This window comes from Watersipora subatra, chromosome 2 (genome assembly GCF_963576615.1).
Source record: "Watersipora subatra chromosome 2, tzWatSuba1.1, whole genome shotgun sequence".
Taxonomy (NCBI): Eukaryota; Metazoa; Bryozoa; class Gymnolaemata; order Cheilostomatida; family Watersiporidae; genus Watersipora; species Watersipora subatra.
Window position 1 is genome coordinate 35563044 of NC_088709.1, and position 24485 is coordinate 35587528.

The 24485-nt window shown below is 35.7% G+C and overlaps 1 protein-coding gene across 2 annotated transcripts in view; it reads left to right on the forward strand.

The window, feature by feature from the left end:
• The window catches only part of LOC137386997 (uncharacterized), a 72801-nt gene that overhangs the window by 24632 nt on the left and 23684 nt on the right, over window positions 1-24485 (forward strand). For both annotated transcript variants that reach the window (XM_068073268.1, XM_068073269.1), the window contains 3 exons: window positions 350-460; window positions 16257-16435; window positions 20681-20773. In XM_068073268.1, coding sequence (XP_067929369.1) covers window positions 350-460; window positions 16257-16435; window positions 20681-20773 — 383 coding nt within the window. The remainder of the gene's footprint in view (window positions 1-349; window positions 461-16256; window positions 16436-20680; window positions 20774-24485) is intronic.

Below are 24485 nucleotides of genomic sequence, written 5' to 3' on the forward strand. Positions count from 1 at the left end.
GTGTATGTATATATATATGTGTATGTATATATATATGTATATATATGTGTATATGTGTATGTATATATATGTGTATATGTGTATGTATATATATATGTATATATATGTATATATATATATATATATATATATATATATATATATATATATCTTGTACAATTGTACTGATGCACTAGAAGCCAGTTGAAATGCATTATTGCGTGACTAGTACCCAACATACATAATATTATAACATAATATAACATTGATAGCCTATTGTTTAGATATAAGTTTTACACATATAATACTGGTGACATTAACTAACTACATGCAGAAGAAAAAGTTAGATCTGAATGTTTATTCTATTCAGGTTAGTGTCAAGTCTGACCGTCTAAAGCGTCTCACTAATCGTCCCCAGTCAGGTGGTCATACAGCGCGAAAGCACTTCAGCTACCAAGATGTGAAGGAGGATGTGGTTAGGGTGGGTTGTCTCCTTCTTCTTGTATGCACCATCTCTTTTTTTAGTAGGTGAGCAATAGAATAGGTTTTTGAGTCATGGTAGACTTGCCATGGGAGGTTCTAGTGCTCTGAGAGTACTTGTGAAAGTAAGAATATGAGTCATGGTAGACTTGCCATGGGAGGTTCTAGTGCTCTGAGAGTGTGTGTGAAAGTAAGAATATGAGTCATGGTAGACTTGCCATGGGAGGTTCTAGTGCTCTGAGAGTGTGTGTGAAAGTAAGAATATGAGTCATGGTAGACTTAGCCATGAGAGGTTCTAGTGCTCTGAGAGTACGTGTGAAAGTAAGAATATGAGTCATGGTAGACTTAGCCATGGGAGGTTCTAGTGTTCTGAGAGTACTTGTGAAAGTAAGAATATGAGTCATGGTAGACTTGCCATGGGAGGTTCTAGTGCTCTGAGAGTGCGTGTGAAAGTAAGAATATGAGTCATGGTAGACTTAGCCATGGGAGGTTTTAGTGCTCTGAGCGTACGTGTGAAAGTAAGAATATGAGTCATGGTAGACTTGCCATGGGAGGTTCTAGTGCTCTGATAGTACTTGTGAAAGTAAGAATATGAGTCATGGTAGACTTGCCATGGGAGGTTCTAGTGTTCTGAGAGTACTTGTGAAAGTAAGAATATGAGTCATGGTAGACTTAGCCATGGGAGGTTCTAGTGTTCTGAGAGTACTTGTGAAAGTAAGAATATGAGTCATGGTAGACTTGCCATGGGAGGTTCTAGTGCTCTGATAGTACTTGTGAAAGTAAGAATATGAGTCATGGTAGACTTGCCATGGGAGGTTCTAGTGTTCTGAGAGTACTTGTGAAAGTAAGAATATGAGTCATGGTAGACTTAGCCATGGGAGGTTCTAGTTCTCTGAGAGTGCGTGTGAAAGTAAGAATATGAGTCATGGTAGACTTAGCCATGGGAGGTTTTAGTGCTCTGAGCGTACGTGTGAAAGTAAGAATATGAGTCATGGTAGACTTAGCCATGGGAGGTTCTAGTGCTCTGATAGTACTTGTGAAAGTAAGAATATGAGTCATGGTAGACTTGCCATGGGAGGTTCTAGTGCTCTGAGAGTACGTGTGAAAGTAAGAATATGAGTCATGGTAGACTTAGCCATGGGAGGTTCTAGTTCTCTGAGAGTACGTGTGAAAGTAAGAATATGAGTCATGGTAGACTTAGCCATGGGAGGTTCTAGTCTTCTGAGAGTACGTGTGAAAGCAAGAATATGAGTCATGGTAGACTTAGCCATGGGAGGTTCTAGTGTTCTGAGAGTACTTGTGAAAGTAAGAATATGAGTCATGGTAGACTTGCCATGGGAGGTTTTAGTGTTCTGAGAGTACGACCAAACGAGCGGAGCGAAGTGTGGGAGTTTTTATGATAAATGCATACGCACACAACTTACAAAAATTATTCATCAACAATGAGACGAACCCTCGTCAAGAAATTTCATCAACAAGTTTAAGCACCGTTATGTAAAGTCGTTAAAGTATAATAATGATACACAACACATTTAAACCTATTTAAATATGTTACCAAGTCTTTGTAAACCGTCGGTATTATCTTAAAACTTACCCATCTGATCGGATTATACACAAATAGACAGATTAATTTCAACGAAAATTGCCACAAAACACTTGAAAAGCTTGGTTTAATAAAAGTTAAGACCAAAAATTGAAACGCCGAGAGACAGATAATAGAACAATGAAGTCTTGCGCATTTCACGAAAAAATAACGTGCACTTTTCACCAGTCTATAGCATTGTCGAATTGCCGAAGGTTTTGGCAATTAACATAGGAGTACAGAAATCGTTTCATTTTTGCTGATTTCAATTTTTTCATTTTCATTTGCCGACACTTTGAATACTTTCCCATTCTAACTGATGTCCAACGCAGTATAAGTAAAGCAAATGACGATGATATTTTTTAACGTTTCTTATGAGATTATTACAATAATTAATTATAAGTTTGGATGACTACAGAACAATGACTACGTAGTACAGACTTTCTAAAAATCTAACGCAGTGTAAGTAAAGGCATGACGATGATATTTTTTCTAACGGTTCTAATGAGATTATTGCAATAATTAATTATAAGTTTGGATGACTACAGGACAATGACTACGTAGTACAAATTTTCTAAAAATCTATATAAATATCACAACTTCGTGATATGGTTAGCTATGCCGTTTTGAAATGTAAACAAAATTGTGCATTGGTTTTTTATTATTACTATATAAATAATATTGGTTATTCTAATAATATCAGTGCATTTTACTTCTAATATTGGCCAATATTGCATTTCTTTTTTTGCAGGAGAAGAGATATAAACATATAATCTTTTCCTTTCATTATTGCTATTTGTTGTATATAATAACACCCAGTACATTACAGCTACCATTGCAGTTATCCTATTTGACTGCTAATATTGCATTTCTCAACCATCAGTACCCTTTCTTTTTTCCAATATCACTTTGGTCGTGGGCTGTATGACAGTGGAATTTCTAGTAGTATTTATTTGTCACTTTACACGAAGCTCTAAACATAAAGTATTTTACTTTTGTAAAGGAAACCGCTGCATTCCTTTGCTACCCCACAAGGAACCACATCACTATGAGTAACCCAGGCAAACATATATTTTTCAAATATATATACTAGAAATTCCACTGTCATACAGCCCACGCCCAAAGTGATATTGGAAAAAAGAAAGGGTACTGATGGTTGAGAAATGCAATATTAGCAGTCAAATAGGATAACTGCAATAGTAGATGTAATGTACTGGGTGTTATTATATACAACAAATAGCAATAATGAAAGGAAAAGATTATATGTTTATATCTCTCCTCCTGCAAAAAGAGAAATGCAATATCAGCCAATATTAGAAGCAAAATGCACTGATATAGATTTTTAGAAAATCTGTACTACGTAGCCATTGTTCGTAGTCATCCAAACCTATAATTAATTATTGTAATAATCTCATTAGAACCGTTAGAAAAAAATATCATCGTCTTTCGCTTTAGGCTACATACACTGCGTTAGATTTTTAGAAAATCTGTACTACGTAGTCATTGTTCTGTAGTCATCCAAACTTATAATTAATTATGTAATAATCTCATAAGAACTGTTAAAAACTATCATCGTCATTTGCTTTACTTATACTTCGTTGGACATCAGTTAGAATACGAAAGTACTCAAATGTGTCAGCAAATGAAATGAAAAAATGGAAATCGACAAGAATGAAACGATTTCTGTACTCCTATGTTAATTGCCGAAACCTTGGGAACAATGCTATAAACTGGTGAAAAGTGGATGTTTTTTTCGTGAAATTCGCAAGACTTTATCGTTCTATTCTCTGTTCCTCGGCGTTTCAATTTCCGGTCTTAACTTTTATTAAACCAAGCTTTTCAAGCTTTTTGTGACGATTTTCGTCCTAATAAATCTGTCTATTTATGTATAATCCGATCAGATGGGTTAGTTTTAGAAATTTGAGGTAACCTTTCAAAGGCTTGGTAACATATTTAAATAGGTTTGTATGCGTTTTGTATCATTACTATACCTAAATGACTTTACTGAAAAATAGTTAAATTTTTTGATAGGATTTCATAACAAGGGTTTGGTGACGGCTGTTAACGGATAATTCTTTGGGAGTTGTGTGCACATGTGCATTTATCATAAATCTCCCAATCAATCGTTCCACTATTGTTTGGTCGTGGGATTAGGTTAATGTCGCGCATTGCAATAAATAATTACCCATTGAATTTGATTAGTATTATACTAATAATAAACTTATAATAGTTAATAAAGCTAGTAATTTACTATAATAAGATCCATCTGTTTCCTACATCTGAAACTAGCTTATTACATTATGTGCAATGATCTATAACGCAATCATAAATTTATAGCATGCTGGTTTTTTCGCAAGGGATGCATATGTGCACTGTTATGCCACAGTATGGCAAGAACAATTTAGTGTAGTAGATCGCTGGTCTGCAGACCTTGAATTTCTGAATTTACATGTAAATCCAGTGTGAAGCCAATTTTCATTTCGTAAAACTTTATCACTATAATTAGACAGACGGCCAGACAAACACTGAGATTTGTATATAGATACAGTCAGGAGTGTGTATATTTGTATATAGATACAGTCAGGAGTGCGTATATTTGTATATAGCTACAGTCAGGAGTGCGTATATTTGTATATAGTTAGTCAGGAGTGCGTATATTTGTATATAGATACAGTCAGGAGTGCGTATATTTGTATATAGATACAGTCAGGAGTGCGTATATTTGTATATAGGTCAGGTGTACATATATTTGTATATAGATACAGTCAGGAGTGTGTATAGGTAGACAGGTAGAGCGGCTATCAAGGTATCAGGTCAGTCCTTCAAGGCTGACTCAGTAGCAGACCACTTGTTCATCTGCCGGCTCGATCACAGGTCGGCCTTTTTCTCTGTCGGCTCGGTGGTCGGTACACCTGTGATACAGGCCAACGGTTAGCCAGCTGTACTTCTAGCCAGATTGAGGGCTGGCTCTGTCTCTTCTTGGCAAGGCCTATCAAAGTGCCTCCCAGCTCGGAAGGGCCAAGCCGGTTTTCTGGCCTTGCCATCGCCATCCAGTTTTGCTGGCTCCACTTGGCACTGAGCCCGGCTATCGTCTGCTGTTACACTCTCTTTAATATCAAAAATCTTTACATCAAATAATTAAACTATACATAAGCATACAATTATATATCTTCTTTGAAAGCAGTGCAAAGAAGATTTTTTATGCAAATACGTAAAGGCAACAAAGCGATTTGCTTATTTTGATTCTGCACAAGTTTTTAGTAACAGATACAGGTGAAAAATTATTGTCATGCACAAACATTAACTGAGTACATGACCATCGTTTACTGCACACTCGACTACAAACCAGTTCATGAAGATAGTATAGCTTAGCCAGAATACCCATTCTACCATATATCAGACTGGACACTCAACTACAAACCAGTTCATGAAGATAGTAAAGCTTAGCCAAAATACCCATTCTACCATATATCAGACTGGACACTCAACTACAAACCAGTTCATGAAGATAGTATAGCTTAGCCAAAATACCCATTCTACCATATATCAGACTAGACACTAAACTACAAACCTGGTCATGAAGATAGTAAAGCTTAGCCAAAATACCCATTCTACCATATATCAGACTGGACACTCAACTACAAACCAGTTCATGAAGATAGTAAAGCTTAGCCAAAATACCCATTCTACCATATATCAGACTGGACACTCAACTACAAACCAGTTCATGAAGATAGTATAGCTTAGTCAAAATACCCATTCTACCATATATCAGACTGGACACTCAACTACAAACCAGTTCATGAAGATAGTATATCTTAGCCAAAATACCCATTCTACCAGATATCAGACTGGACACTCAACTACAAACCAGTTCATGAAGATAGTATAGCTTAGCCAAAATACCCATTCTACCATATATCAGACTGGACACTCAACTACAAACCAGTTCATGAAGATAGTATAGCTTAGCCAGAATACCCATTCTACCATATATCAGACTGGACACTCAACTACAAACCAGTTCATGAAGATAGTATAGCTTAGTCAAAATACCCATTCTACCATATATCTGACTGGACACTCAACTACAAACCAGTTCATGAAGATAGTATAGCTTAGCCAAAATATCCATTCTACCATATATCAGACTGGACACTCAACTACAAGCCAGTTCATGAAGATAGTATAGCTTAGCCAAAATACCCATTCTACCATATATCAGACTGGACACTCAACTACAAACCAGTTCATGAAGATAGTATAGCTTAGCCAGAATACCCATTCTACCATATATCAGACTGGACACTCAACTACAAACCAGTTCATGAAGATAGTATAGCTTAGCCAAAATACCCATTCTACCATATATCAGACTAGACACTAAACTACAAACCTGGTCATGAAGATAGTAAAGCTTAGCCAAAATACCCATTCTACCATATATCAGACTGGACACTCAACTACAAACCAGTTCATGAAGATAGTAAAGCTTAGCCAAAATACCCATTCTACCATATATCAGACTGGACACTCAACTACAAACCAGTTCATGAAGATAGTATAGCTTAGCCAAAATACCCATTCTACCATATATCAGACTGGACACTCAACTACAAACCAGTTCATGAAGATAGTATAGCTTAGCCAAAATACCCATTCTACCATATATCAGACTGGACACTCAACTACAAACCAGTTCATGAAGATAGTAAAGCTTAGCCAAAATACCCATTCTACCATATATCAGACTGGACACTCAACTACAAACCAGTTCATGAAGATAGTAAAGCTTAGTCAAAATACCCATTCTACCATATATCAGACTGGACACTCAACTACAAACCAGTTCATGAAGATAGTATAGCTTAGCCAAAATACCCATTCTACCATATATCAGACTAGACACTAAACTACAAACCTGGTCATGAAGATAGTAAAGCTTAGCCAAAATACCCATTCTACCATATATCAGACTGGACACTCAACTACAAACCAGTTCATGAAGATAGTAAAGCTTAGCCAAAATACCCATTCTACCATATATCAGACTGGACACTCAACTACAAACCAGTTCATGAAGATAGTATAGCTTAGCCAAAATACCCATTCTACCATATATCAGACTGGACACTGAACTACAAACCAGTTCATGAAGATAGTATAGCTTAGCCAAAATACCCATTCTACCATCTATCAGACTGGACACTCAACTACAAACCAGTTCATGAAGATAGTATAGCTTAGCCAAAATACCCATTCTACCATATATCAGACTGGACACTCAACTACAAACCAGTTCATGAAGATAGTATAGCTTAGCCAGAATACCCATTCTACCATCTATCAGACTGGACACTCAACTACAAACCAGTTCATGAAGATAGTATAGCTTAGCCAAAATACCCATTCTACCATATATCAGACTGGACACTCAACTACAAACCAGTTCATGAAGATAGTATAGCTTAGTCAAAATACCCATTCTACCATATATCAGACTGGACACTCAACTACAAACCAGTTCATGAAGATAGTATAGCTTAGCCAAAATACCCATTCTACCATATATCAGACTGGACACTCAACTACAAACCAGTTCATGAAGATAGTATAGCTTAGTCAAAATACCCATTCTACCATATATCTGACTGGACACTCAACTACAAACCAGTTCATGAAGATAGTATAGCTTAGCCAAAATACCCATTCTACCATATATCAGACTGGACACTCAACTACAAACCAGTTCATGAAGATAGTATAGCTTAGCCAGAATACCCATTCTACCATATATCAGACTGGACACTCAACTACAAACCAGTTCATGAAGATAGTATAGCTTAGCCAAAATACCCATTCTACCAGATATCAGACTGGACACTCAACTACAAACCAGTTCATGAAGATAGTATAGCTTAGCCAAAATACCCATTCTACCATATATCAGACTGGACACTCAACTACAAACCAGTTCATGAAGATAGTATAGCTTAGCCAAAATACCCATTCTACCATATATCAGACTGGACACTCAACTACAAACCAGTTCATGAAGATAGTATAGCTTAGCCAAAATATCCATTCTACCATATATCAGACTGGACACTCAACTACAAACCAGTTCATGAAGATAGTATAGCTTAGCCAAATTATCCATTCTACCATATATCAGACTGGACACTCAACTACAAACCAGTTCATGAAGATAGTATAGCTTAGCCAAAATACCCATTCTACCATATATCAGACTGGACACTCAACTACAAACCAGTTCATGAAGATAGTATAGCTTAGCCAAAATACCCATTCTACCATATATCAGACTGGACACTCAACTACAAACCAGTTCATGAAGATAGTATAGCTTAGCCAAAATACCCATTCTACCATATATCAGACTGGACACTCAACTACAAACCAGTTCATGAAGATAGTATAGCTTAGCCAAATTATCCATTCTACCATATATCAGACTGGACACTCAACTACAAACCAGTTCATGAAGATAGTATAGCTTAGTCAAAATACCCATTCTACCATATATCAGACTGGACACTCAACTACAAACCAGTTCATGAAGATAGTATAGCTTAGCCAAAATACCCATTCTACCATCTATCAGACTGGACACTCAACTACAAACCAGTTCATGAAGATAGTATGGCTTAGCCAAAATACCCATTCTACCATATATCAGACTGGACACTCAACTACAAACCTGGTCATGAAGATAGTAAAGCTTAGCCAAAATACCCATTCTACCATATATCAGACTGGACACTCAACTACAAACCAGTTCATGAAGATAGTATAGCTTAGCCAAAATACCCATTCTACCATATATCAGACTAGACACTAAACTACAAACCAGTTCATGAAGATAGTATAGCTTAGCCAAAATACCCATTCTACCATATATCAGACTGGACACTCAACTACAAACCAGTTCATGAAGATAGTATAGCTTAGTCAAAATACCCATTCTATCATATATCAGACTGGACACTCAACTACAAACCAGTTCATGAAGATAGTATAGCTTAGTCAAAATACCCATTCTACCATATATCAGACTGGACACTCAACTACAAACCAGTTCATGAAGATAGTAAAGCTTAGCCAAAATACCCATTCGACCGTATATCAGACTGGACACTCAACTACAAACCAGTTCATGAAGATAGTATGGCTTAGCCAAAATACCCATTCTACCATATATCAGACTGGACACTCAACTACAAACCAGTTCATGAAGATAGTATAGCTTAGCCAAAATACCCATTCTACCATATATCAGACTGGACACTCAACTACAAACCAGTTCATGAAGATAGTATAGCTTAGCCAAAATATCCATTCTACCATATATCAGACTGGACACTCAACTACAAACCAGTTCATGAAGATAGTAAAGCTTAGCCAAAATACCCATTCTACCATATATCAGACTGGACACTCAACTACAAACCAGTTCATGAAGATAGTATAGCTTAGTCAAAATACCCATTCTACCATATATCAGACTGGACACTCAACTACAAACCAGTTCATGAGGATAGTATAGCTTAGCCAGAATACCCATTCTACCAGATATCAGACTGGACACTCAACTACAAACCAGTTCATGAAGATAGTATAGCTTAGCCAGAATACCCATTCTACCATATATCAGACTGGACACTCAACTACAAACCAGTTCATGAAGATAGTATAGCTTAGCCAAAATACCCATTCTACCATATATCAGACTGGACACTCAACTACAAACCAGTTCATGAAGATAGTATAGCTTAGCCAGAATACCCATTCTACCAGATATCAGACTGGACACTCAACTACAAACCAGTTCATGAAGATAGTATAGCTTAGCCAAAATACCCATTCTACCATATATCAGACTGGACACTCAACTACAAACCAGTTCATGAAGATAGTAAAGCTTAGCCAAAATACCCATTCTACCATATATCAGACTGGACACTCAACTACAAACCAGTTCATGAAGATAGTATAGCTTAGCCAAAATACCCATTCTACCATATATCAGACTGGACACTCAACTACAAACCAGTTCATGAAGATAGTAAAGCTTAGCCAAAATACCCATTCTACCATATATCAGACTGGACACTCAACTACAAACCAGTTCATGAAGATAGTATAGCTTAGTCAAAATACCCATTCTACCATATATCAGACTGGACACTCAACTACAAACCAGTTCATGAAGATAGTATAGCTTAGCCAGAATACCCATTCTACCATATATCAGACTGGACACTCAACTACAAACCAGTTCATGAAGATAGTATAGCTTAGCCAAAATATCCATTCTACCATATATCAGACTGGACACTCAACTACAAACCAGTTCATGAAGATAGTATAGCTTAGCCAAAATACCCATTCTACCATATATCAGACTGGACACTCAACTACAAACCAGTTCATGAAGATAGTATAGCTTAGCCAAAATACCCATTCTACCAGATATCAGACTGGACACTCAACTACAAACCAGTTCATGAAGATAGTATAGCTTAGCCAAAATATCCATTCTACCATATATCAGACTGGACACTCAACTACAAACCAGTTCATGAAGATAGTATAGCTTAGTCAAAATACCCATTCTACCATATATCAGACTGGACACTCAACTACAAACCAGTTCATGAAGATAGTATAGCTTAGTCAAAATACCCATTCTACCATATATCAGACTGGACACTCAACTACAAACCAGTTCATGAAGATAGTATAGCTTAGCCAAAATACCCATTCTACCATATATCAGACTGGACACTCAACTACAAACCAGTTCATGAAGATAGTATAGCTTAGCCAAAATACCCATTCTACCATATATCAGACTGGACACTCAACTACAAACCAGTTCATGAAGATAGTATGGCTTAGTCAAAATACCCATTCTACCATATATCAGACTGGACACTCAACTACAAACCAGTTCATGAAGATAGTATAGCTTAGCCAAATTATCCATTCTACCATATATCAGACTGGACACTCAACTACAAACCAGTTCATGAAGATAGTATAGCTTAGCCAAAATACCCATTCTACCATATATCAGACTGGACACTCGACTACAAACCAGTTCATGAAGATAGTATAGCTTAGTCAAAATACCCATTCTACCATATATCAGACTGGACACTCAACTACAAACCAGTTCATGAAGATAGTATAGCTTAGCCAAAATATCCATTCTACCATATATCAGACTGGACACTCAACTACAAACCAGTTCATGAAGATAGTATAGCTTAGTCAAAATACCCATTCTACCATCTATCAGACTGGACACTCAACTACAAACCAGTTCATGAAGATAGTATAGCTTAGCCAAAATATCCATTCTACCATATATCAGACTGGACACTCAACTACAAACCAGTTCATGAAGATAGTATAGCTTAGCCAAAATACCCATTCTACCATATATCAGACTGGACACTCAACTACAAACCAGTTCATGAAGATAGTATAGCTTAGCCAAAATATCCATTCTACCATATATCAGACTGGACACTCAACTGCAAACCAGTTCATGAAGATAGTATAGCTTAGCCAAAATATCCATTCTACCATATATCAGACAGGACACTCAACTACAAACCAGTTCATGAAGATAGTATAGCTTAGCCAAATTATCCATTCTACCATATATCAGACTGGACACTCAACTACAAACCAGTTCATGAAGATAGTATAGCTTAGCCAAAATACCCATTCTACCATATATCAGACTGGACACTCAACTACAAACCAGTTCATGAAGATAGTATAGCTTAGCCAAAATACCCATTCTACCATATATCAGACTGGACACTCAACTACAAACCAGTTCATGAAGATAGTATAGCTTAGCCAAAATACCCATTCTACCATCTATCAGACAGGACACTCAACTACAAACCAGTTCATGAAGATAGTATAGCTTAGCCAAATTATCCATTCTACCATATATCAGACTGGACACTCAACTACAAACCAGTTCATGAAGATAGTATAGCTTAGCCAAAATACCCATTCTACCATATATCAGACTGGACACTCAACTACAAACCAGTTCATGAAGATAGTATAGCTTAGCCAAAATACCCATTCTACCATATATCAGACTGGACACTCAACTACAAACCAGTTCATGAAGATAGTATAGCTTAGCCAAAATATCCATTCTACCATATATCAGACTGGACACTCAACTACAAACCAGTTCATGAAGATAGTATAGCTTAGCCAAAATATCCATTCTACCATATATCAGACTGGACACTCAACTACAAACCAGTTCATGAAGATAGTATAGCTTAGCCAAAATACCCATTCTACCATATATCAGACTGGACACTCAACTACAAACCAGTTCATGAAGATAGTATAGCTTAGCCAAATTATCCATTCTACCATATATCAGACTGGACACTCAACTACAAACCAGTTCATGAAGATAGTATAGCTTAGTCAAAATACCCATTCTACCATATATCAGACTGGACACTCAACTACAAACCAGTTCATGAAGATAGTATAGCTTAGCCAAATTATCCATTCTACCATATATCAGACTGGACACTCAACTACAAACCAGTTCATGAAGATAGTATAGCTTAGCCAAAATACCCATTCTACCATATATCAGACTGGACACTCAACTACAAACCAGTTCATGAAGATAGTATAGCTTAGCCAGAATACCCATTCTACCATATATCAGACTGGACACTCAACTACAAACCTGGTCATGAAGATAGTAAAGCTTAGCCAAAATACCCATTCTACCATATATCAAACTGGACACTCAACTACAAACCAGTTCATGAAAATAGTATAGCTTAGCCAAAATACCCATTCTACCATCTATCAGACTGGACACTCAACTACAAACCAGTTCATGAAGATAGTATGGCTTAGCCAAAATACCCATTCGACCATATATCAGACTGGACACTCAACTACAAACCAGTTCATGAAGATAGTATAGCTTAGTCAAAATACCCATTCTATCATATATCAGACTGGACACTCAACTACAAACCAGTTCATGAAGATAGTATAGCTTAGTCAAAATACCCATTCTACCATATATCAGACTGGACACTCAACTACAAACCAGTTCATGAAGATAGTAAAGCTTAGCCAAAATACCCATTCTACCAGATATCAGACTGGACACTCAACTACAAACCAGTTCATGAAGATAGTATAGCTTAGCCAGAATACCCATTCTACCATATATCAGACTGGACACTCAACTACAAACCAGTTCATGAAGATAGTATAGCTTAGCCAAAATACCCATTCTACCAGATATCAGACTGGACACTCAACTACAAACCAGTTCATGAAGATAGTATAGCTTAGCCAAAATACCCATTCTACCATCTATCAGACTGGACACTCAACTACAAACCAGTTCATGAAGATAGTATAGCTTAGCCAAAATACCCATTCTACCATATATCAGACTGGACACTCAACTACAAACCAGTTCATGAAGATAGTATAGCTTAGTCAAAATACCCATTCTACCATATATCAGACTGGACACTCAACTACAAACCAGTTCATGAAGATAGTATAGCTTAGCCAAAATACCCATTCGACCGTATATCAGACTGGACACTCAACTACAAACCAGTTCATGAAGATAGTATAGCTTAGTCAAAATACCCATTCTACCATATATCAGACTGGACACTCAACTACAAACCAGTTCATGAAGATAGTAAAGCTTAGCCAAAATACCCATTCTACCAGATATCAGACTGGACACTCAACTACAAACCAGTTCATGAAGATAGTATAGCTTAGTCAAAATACCCATTCTACCATATATCAGACTGGACACTCAACTACAAACCAGTTCATGAAGATAGTATAGCTTAGCCAAAATACCCATTCGACCGTATATCAGACTGGACACTCAACTACAAACCAGTTCATGAAGATAGTATAGCTTAGTCAAAATACCCATTCTACCATATATCAGACTGGACACTCAACTACAAACCAGTTCATGAAGATAGTAAAGCTTAGCCAAAATACCCATTCTACCAGATATCAGACTGGACACTCAACTACAAACCAGTTCATGAAGATAGTATAGCTTAGTCAAAATACCCATTCTACCATATATCAGACTGGACACTCAACTACAAACCAGTTCATGAAGATAGTGTAGCTTAGCCAAATTATCCATTCTACCATATATCAGACTGGACACTCAACTACAAACCAGTTCATGAAGATAGTATAGCTTAGTCAAAATACCCATTCTACCATATATCAGACTGGACACTCAACTACAAACCAGTTCATGAAGATAGTATAGCTTAGCCAAAATACCCATTCGACCGTATATCAGACTGGACACTCAACTACAAACCAGTTCATGAAGATAGTATAGCTTAGTCAAAATACCCATTCTACCATATATCAGACTGGACACTCAACTACAAACCAGTTCATGAAGATAGTAAAGCTTAGCCAAAATACCCATTCTACCAGATATCAGACTGGACACTCAACTACAAACCAGTTCATGAAGATAGTATAGCTTAGTCAAAATACCCATTCTACCATATATCAGACTGGACACTCAACTACAAACCAGTTCATGAAGATAGTGTAGCTTAGCCAAATTATCCATTCTACCATATATCAGACTGGACACTCAACTACAAACCAGTTCATGAAGATAGTATAGCTTAGCCAAATTATCCATTCTACCATATATCAGACTGGACACTCAACTACAAACCAGTTCATGAAGATAGTATAGCTTAGCCAAAATACCCATTCTACCAGATATCAGACTGGACACTCAACTACAAACCAGTTCATGAAGATAGTATAGCTTAGCCAAAATACCCATTCTACCAGATATCAGACTGGACACTCAACTACAAACCAGTTCATGAAGATAGTATAGCTTAGCCAAATTATCCATTCTACCATATATCAGACTGGACACTCAACTACAAACCAGTTCATGAAGATAGTATAGCTTAGCCAAATTATCCATTCTACCATATATCAGACTGGACACTCAACTACAAACCAGTTCATGAAGATAGTATAGCTTAGCCAAAATACCCATTCTACCATCTATCAGACTGGACACTCAACTACAAACCAGTTCATGAAGATAGTATAGCTTAGCCAGAATACCCATTCTACCATATATCAGACTGGACACTCAACTACAAACCAGTTCATGAAGATAGTATAGCTTAGCCAAAATATCCATTCTACCATATATCAGACTGGACACTCAACTACAAACCAGTTCATGAAGATAGTATAGCTTAGCCAAAATACCCATTCTACCATATATCAGACTGGACACTCAACTACAAACCTGTTCATGAGGATAGTATAGCTTAGTCAAAATACCCATTCTACCATATATCAGACTGGACACTCAACTACAAACCAGTTCATGAAGATAGTATAGCTTAGCCAAAATACCCATTCTACCATATATCTGACTGGACACTCAACTACAAACCAGTTCATGAAGATAGTATAGCTTAGCCAAAATACCCATTCTACCATATATCAGACTGGACACTCAACTGCAAACCAGTTCATGAAGATAGTATAGCTTAGCCAAAATATCCATTCTACCATATATCAGACTGGACACTCAACTACAAACCAGTTCATGAAGATAGTATAGCTTAGCCAAAATACCCATTCTACCATATATCAGACTGGACACTCAACTACAAACCAGTTCATGAAGATAGTATAGCTTAGCCAAAATACCCATTCTACCATATATCAGACTGGACTCTCAACTACAAACCAGTTCATGAAGATAGTATAGCTTAGCCAAAATACCCATTCTACCATCGATCAGACTGGACACTCAACTACAAACCAGTTCATGAAGATAGTATAGCTTAGTCAAAATACCCATTCTACCATATATCAGACTGGACACTCAACTACAAACCAGTTCATGAAGATAGTGTAGCTTAGTCAAAATACCCATTCTACCATATATCAGACTGGACACTCGACTATCAGACTGGCATTAATTTTTGTCTTCAGCTGCTTGATTTTGGCAGCTGCTAATAAAGGTGCTAATAAATTTTCATAATTTATAGATTTGTTGCAATTCATGTTCATATTATTTTAATGGTATACTGACAAGATTATATTGTAAACACAGGACTATGAAAGCGAAAGAACATCGCAAAATCTGAAAGAGAATAAGATATACTACGGAGTCGATGGAAAAAGAAAACCTGTTCGTTACCATCTAAGCAGTGGAGATGGTTATCTGGATATTAAGGAGCAGAGATCTGTTGCTTCTTCAGATTCAGAGTCGAAGGTACCTGATTGGCTTAGGTAAGATTAGGTCTTAGTTTAACGCCTTTCTATTACATCAATATTTGGCACTGCATAACATAAAGATGAAGATGTGTTATTTGCTTGCTAGCTAAACGCAACGTTGCAAATTGTCAGATCAGAATCACTATCATGACAATTCTCTCACAATAGCAATTTAATTTGAGGGTCTATGAAGTACAATACAGTAACATTAGCTTATTTTTTTCACTGTGACGGCTCTATGTAATGGTTTTGTTTGACATATCAAAAGGTCATTTATCGGTGGATGGTTTAGTCAATACATTGCTCACACTTTTTATGGTAAAATTCTATTTAATAGAATTTGATATTTTGATTACTTACTTTTTTGACAAACTAGTTTTTAACCTTTTGACCAGGTATAAGCCCCCCAAAAACAACCGAACCTCGTGTAATTTATTTTCGAAAGTTCAATTAAATCGATATTTTATGAACATGCTTAGCTCAAATCTTAAATTTATTTCTATGAACAAAAATGTTTGTACGTAAACATTCATTCACATCTTTACTACTAAAAAAAATACAACCATGTGCAATTGTCCCTGTATGAAATGCTTGGAAGCATTTTTTTTCGGTAGAATTAAACGCTATAATGTAGCCGTGCGAGCCACCATAACGATTGTTTTCTCTGTATATTCCAAGTATATTAAAAGTCCAAAAAGTTTACATCACTTTTATCATTTGAATTATTTTTATTCTGATCAGACAACAAATCACTAACGATCGCAGGATCAAATAATATTTTATTTTACCGTTTTGAAAGTCGAGCCGGTGTTGACTGGTTTTTCCAACTTTTATTTTTTTTCAAGGAGGTGCTATTTGTTTAGCTTTTAGCACAAAGCAACGCCTCTCAAATAATCGTTTCATATTGTAAATCATCGACCGATATCTTGTTGATGATATTTAAAACTTACTAGTGTTCATATCCTTTGTTTAATGTTACTAGGCGACAGCTTCATAAACGTCTACCAAACTCGACATAAATGTCGTTTCCCCACGCAACCGGTAAACGACATTTTGGTCGTTTCTCCTGCCAAAGGGTCAATTTGGCTTCTCATTTAGACATTCTTGAAATCATGTATTAAAGAGTTCATTTTATGGTTTACATACCATTTTTTATAATAATAAATTAGAAGCTGTCACTCAAAGCACATGACTGCAAATGTGTTCACAAGCTGTGAAAATAATAGGTAGTGCTTCAATCCTCTTACCTCTCCTTTGCTCAAGGTCGGTGGAAGTGAAAAAGGTGTCTAAAGGCAAGTTCAGGTAATGATTAGCCTTAGATTGTTCTCTCGCTAGCCTGTTTTCAATTTTGCGGACCAACTTCCCTCTGACCTCTCTTTAATACCTTGTTTGATGTTTTCGTAACGAGAGCTCCTGGAAGCTGATTACATCTCTTGCGCTTGAAGTTTCTAAATTCATCGCTTAGAAATATTTTCTAACTTTACTAAGTCTGCTGGTATGCATGGAATTCTTTTCCAAGTGTTTCATGCATCCAATTTGCTGCTTCTGATTGAGTAAAGATGGAAAGTGTTTGAACCAAGTGCGATGGTTTAATTATAAATAAATCACATCATGCTTTTTCTAACTAAGCTTAAATTTATTTGATAGTTTAATGTAAATCAATATCAGTAAGTGCCTGTAAGATGTGTGTTTGAGCAACGTACGATGTGTCATACATTTGCAAGCTTTGGAGGATTTTTTTGTGTAGTTCAAACTCGTAAGAATCTCTATTTTATGTTTAACGACTCATTTTCTGGTGAGTGTCATAGATCAATTAGAACATAATCTGTTAGAGGAAAAGTCTGCACAACTAACCATATATACACAAAAAAGCAAGTAGTTTATCATAACTAATAACATATACACACAACAAGCAAGCAGTTTATCACAACTAACAACATATACACACAACAAGCAAGCAGTTTACCACAACTAATAACATATACGCACAACAAGCAAGCAGTTTATCACAACTAATAACATATACACACAAACAAGCAAGCAGTTTATCATAACTAATAACATATACACACAAACAAGCAAGCAGTTTATCATAACTAATAACATATACACACAAACAAGCAAGCAGTTTATCATAACTAACAACATATACACACAACAAGCAAGTAGTTTATCATAACTGACAACATATACACACAACAAGCAAGTAGTTTATCACAACTAATAACATATACACACAACAAGCAAACAGTTTATCACAACTAACAACATATACACACAACAAGCAAGCAGTTTATCACAACTAACAACATATACACACAACAAGCAAGCAGTTTATCACAACTAACAACATATACACACAGACAGGCAAGTAGTTTATCACAACTAACAACATATACACACAAACAAGCAAACAGTATATCACAGCTAACAACATATACACACAAACAAGCAAGTAGTTTATCACAACTAACAACATATACACACAACAAGCAAGCAGTTTATCACAACTAACAACATATACACACAGACAAGCAAGTAGTTTATCAAAACTAACAACATATACACACAACAAGCAAGTAGTTTATCACAACTAACAACATATACACACAAACAAGCAAGTAGTATATCACAACTAACAACATATACACACAAACAAGCAAGTAGTATATCACAACTAACAACATATACACACAAACAAGCAAGTAGTATATCATAACTAACAACATATACACACAAACAAGCAAGTAGTATATCACAGCTAACAACATATCCACACAAACAAGCAAGTAGTATATCACAACTAACAACATATACACACAAACAAGCAAGTAGTATATCACAGCTAACAACATATACACACAACAAGCAAGTAGTTTATCACAACTAACAACATATACACACAAACAAGCAAGTAGTATATCACAACTAACAACATATACACACAAACAAGCAAGTAGTATATCACAACTAACAACATATACACACAAACAAGCAAGTAGTATATCACAACTAACAACATATACACACAAACAAGCAAGTAGTATATCACAACTAACAACATATACGCACGAACAAGCAAGTAGTTTATCACAATTAACAACATATACACACAAACAAGCAAGTAGTATATCACAACTAACAACATATACACACAAACAAGCAAGTAGTATATCACAACTAACAACATATACACACAAACAAGCAAGTAGTATATCACAACTAACAACATATACACACAAACAAGCAAGTAGTATATCACAACTAACAACATATACGCACGAACAAGCAAGTAGTTTATCACAATTAACAACATATATACACAAACAAGCAAGTAGTATATCACAACTAACAACATATACACAAACAGGTTACTGGTGTCACATTTTGTGACATGAATGCAACAATGTAAACCTATTAATTTTATTTCTCGCTAGTCAGAAGTGTGAGTCTCATTTGTTTAATTGAGGCATATCGTTGCCTTTTATTTCTGCTGTTTGTATTGAGATAAATTTGCCATTTATCTATTACTCTTTGGCCCAATTTGTTTTGGATGGTGGGATTTCTTTCTGGGCGACCTATTTGAGGAGTTTGGTTTCAGGCGGATATGTTAAAATGTTGCACAACTGGCTAGTTTTGGTGAATTTGATCTGTTTTCTGGCGTCTTTGTTGTTTTATAACCTCAACTCAATGTTTTTTTCCGACATCATCCTTCTTCCACTTATCTGTAAGAGTTCCGACATCATCCTTCTTCCACTTATCTGTAAGAGTTTCCCAGTCTCAAAGAATTACTACAGTTCTATCTTTTTTATTTACCCTTTTGTATCTGGTTTACTAATCATATCCACTAACCATTTTTGACTATTTCTGGGATTGCTTAATATTATAGAATAGTACTTTACTAGCATTAAATGTTTCAAATTTCTTTTATTTAGAATTACTGTATGAAGACTGAGCTAGATGAGTTACAGTAGTTGTAGCTGTTTTCAATCGGACTGTTAGTCTAAAATCTATTGTTCACTCCGACTGCCAACCTGGACTGTCATTCAGAGCATGTTTGATATATCTGACTGCTTGAACATGAAAAATTGTGGAATTTTCTTTTAGCCATAACTGTCAGTTCATTTAGCTCTAGCAATAAATCATGGATGACTTAATCAGTGCCTATAATGTTAGGGCTACTATTTTGACACCCATTGTATATTATTGTATCATATGCATCGTTTTGTAATCCACCTAGGGGTCCGTTCTATTTTTCAGAACTCAGATGCGACGACAGGATGTACCAGAAAAGAAAATGCCTTACAACAGCAGCATCCAACCTGTGGAAGTTGCCCCAGCTGAAACTGCCCAGTAAGTTTTGTCAATTCATTTAATTATTTCTTTTTATGTTGTTCTGTTCTGTTTTAAGCCATAGTAGAAAGGATGTTTTTAAGAAAGGACGAAATCAAGTACGTTTTTAGTTCTACTCACAAAAGAAATAATGGTTTAGTTTGTTTCAAATAGATAACATTGTGTGTGGTTTGATTAGGGTAACTTAAGTTGAACATCCTTTTATAATGCAGATACAAGTTTGATGGCGATCTGTAAAATTAACAAACTTCATCAATAAAAAAGCGCGATGCACTTGTATTGCGCAATATAGCAATAAAGTGCAGCAGTTTTACCGTATCACTCTGTAGTTGATGAAGCTTGAAGCAAATGTGAATAAGAACTGGTTGATAGAGCGAGGGTGTGCATTAGTGAGAGAATATAAACATCTCGTGTGACTGATGTTATGTTGCACTGAGTATACAAACGTCTATGTGTAATGAAACAAACAATCCATGGTTCAACAGCTCTCTTCTTCCGTTAAAGATGGGATTGTGCCAAATTTTAGTTGATTTTAAAAGAAAGTATTTTTTGTATATCAGTTAATATGGTGTTTGTTGTCTTAGGCGATCACATTGTCAAGATATTTGAAGATTAAAATCGACAAAAATATTTCGCGGTAAAAACGCTAAAAAAAGACATGCCCAGACTTGCCCAAAATGATGTAACTAGTGATACAGCCTATCTCTCGTATTCACATTGGCTATTGCGATAAAAGTCTAGTCCTACGCAGCTCTGTTGACATATATTTTATTTTGTATTTGCTCATGTTGGCTAGAATAAAATTTTAAATCCAGCAACAGATACATTATTATAAATGTATCAAACGCCTCAAATAAAGGAAATTAAAAATCTGTCATATTAGTTTCCTCTAAATGCTGTGTAAGCATTTCAGTACCGACTACGACTCTACCAGTCTACGGTTATTAGGTCGTCGAGTTAACTTATTTCATCACGGCCTTTGTATCAGCTAAGTTCTAAGTTGCTACTCACACCGGAAACTAGTTACTAAATAAAATAAGCACCTCGCCATCTTTGAAAAGAATATGTTCGAATATATGGCGAAACCAACTGCATCCTAAAAAGTCATGTATAGTCTACGTTATCTAGTCATTATTAGTATCGATTTGTAGAAAAAAATTACTCATCACATTCGATAAGTTAATTCAAGTACAAAACAAACGGTTTTATGAGTTGACAGCAATAGTGAACGCAAAACAACTGGTCGGCTGTGAGGTAGCTGGCCTGATCCTATCCATCGTTTTTTTACGTCATCAAGCCGTTTGCACATGCACTCGTTCACGAAAAAGCCACCATATTTGTAGAAAACGATCGTTATTCTTATATTTAATAGTACTTTTGGTGTTGTTTTGATACTATAATAAAAAAGTTGCAAACAAAAGCATTGTTTTCAAAATTTAATTGCAAAGGTTTCGCGTTTTCAATGATAAAATTGTTTATAATGGCTGACAACAATAAAATGACAGTCACGAAAAAACGAAGGATTAGGCCAAACGAAGAAGGTACTGACCCGGCCGTGAGTATAACCGGCCGGTCACTGGAAAGTGAGATGACCGGCCGGCCCTGATAGAACTGGCCGGAAGAGGAGGAAGGGCCTAGCCCATATTTAAGGAGGTGCGATAACCAAGTGCAGGCAGAGCAAGGGAAAGCCTCATTCTATACAGTTAATTGTATGTGCAGACTGTTTACTGTATTTTGTATATTTATTACCAATATATAATTTATACATGAACAAAGCGGCTAGTTCAAAGTGGAACAGTAAAGGTTCATGGCAGATCATTTGCGATTGGAAGATCCCGAAAACATAGCCGATAATTCAGTAGATCCTCTTACAATGTGCAAATTGTGCAAGTTGAGTTTGATTAAGGAAAGTTTTAGAAATTTCGTAAATAGCCTTCATGTTTACGAAATTTACAAATTTTAGTCCTTTAAAACTATTTCTGTGGAACTGCAACTATTGGTTGCAACAGAAGGTCTGTGGTTAGACAACTTCTTTTAACCTGCTAACAAAAATCTACTTCATTACGTATTAAACAGAACATTTTTGAGAACAGCATTACAGGCTTTCTTGGCAAATTAGGTTGAAAAATGTTTTAATAAGGCCGGCTAAAAGTTATAGTAAGAACAAAGATAGAAACTGATAGGTAATAACATTTTAGTGATAAAAAGTAGAAATTCAGTAAAATAGTTAAAAATACATACCAAAACCTAGCTTTAAGTGTGTGTTTAGTAAGCTAAACTTATTTGAAGCGAATTCAAATTTTCCCACGACCAAACGAGCGGAGCGAAGTGGAGGAGTTTTTATGATAAATGCATGTGCACACAACTTACGAAAATTATTCATCAACAATGAGACGAACCCTCGTCAAGAAATTTCATCAACAAATTTAAGCATCGTTATGTAAAGTCGTTAAAGTATAATAACGTTACAAAACACATTTATACCTATTTAAATATGTTACCAAGTCTTTGTAAACCTTCGATAATATCTTAAAACTTACCCATCTGATCGGATTATACACAAATAGACAGATTAATTTCAACGAAAATCGCCACAAAACACTTGAAAAGCTTGGTTTAATAAAAGTTAAGACCGAAAGTTGAAACGCCGAGAGACAGATAATAGAACGATGAAGTCTTGCGCAGTTCACGAAAAAAATAACGTGAACTTTTCAACAGTCTATAGCATTGTCGAACTGCCAAAGGTTTTGGCAATTAACATAGGAGTACAGAAATCGTTTCATTTTTGCCGATTTCAATTTTTTCATTTTCATTTGCCGACACATTTGAATACTTTCCCATTCTAACTGATGTCCAACGCAGTATAAGTAAAGCAAATGACGATGATATTTTTAACGTTTCTTATGAGATTATTACAATAATTAATTATAAGTTTGGATGACTACAGAACAATGACTACGTAGTACAGACTTTCTAAAAATCTAACGCAGTGTAAGTAAAGGCATGACGATGATATTTTTTCTAACGGTTCTTATGAGATTATTGCAATAATTAATTATAAGTTTAGATGACTACAGGACAATAACGACATAGTACAGATTTTCTAAAAATCTATATAAATATCGCAACTTCGTGATATTGTTAGCTATGCCGTTTTGAAATGTAAACAAAATTGTGCATTGGTTTTTTATTATTACTATATAAATAATATTGGTTATTCTAATAATATCAGTGCATTTTACTTCTAATATTGGCCAATTATGCATTTCTTTTTTTTGCAGGAGAAGAGATATAAACATAATCTTTTCCTTTCATTATTGCTATTTGTTGTATATAATAACACCCAGCACATTACAGCTACCATTGCAGTTATCCTATTTGACTGCTAATATTGCATTTCTCAACCATCAGTACCCTTTCTTTTTTCCAATATCACTTTGGTCGTGGGCTGTATGACAGTGGAATTTCTAGTATATTATACTTACGTCTAGCTTGCAGGTAAGAACTCTCTATGGTACGTTGTTCTGCTCATAGCACATTGCATCGTTACATTTTAATGCAGATCATAACCAATAAATATACTGAGGTTACCGTAGGAAACTATAGTTACTAAAGTTGACATACTATTTGGTTACTAATTATTATTATTTGCAGTACTGGCATAAAGTTTTGCTGAATGTTACATGGAGATCTTTGCGTTATATAATTACTA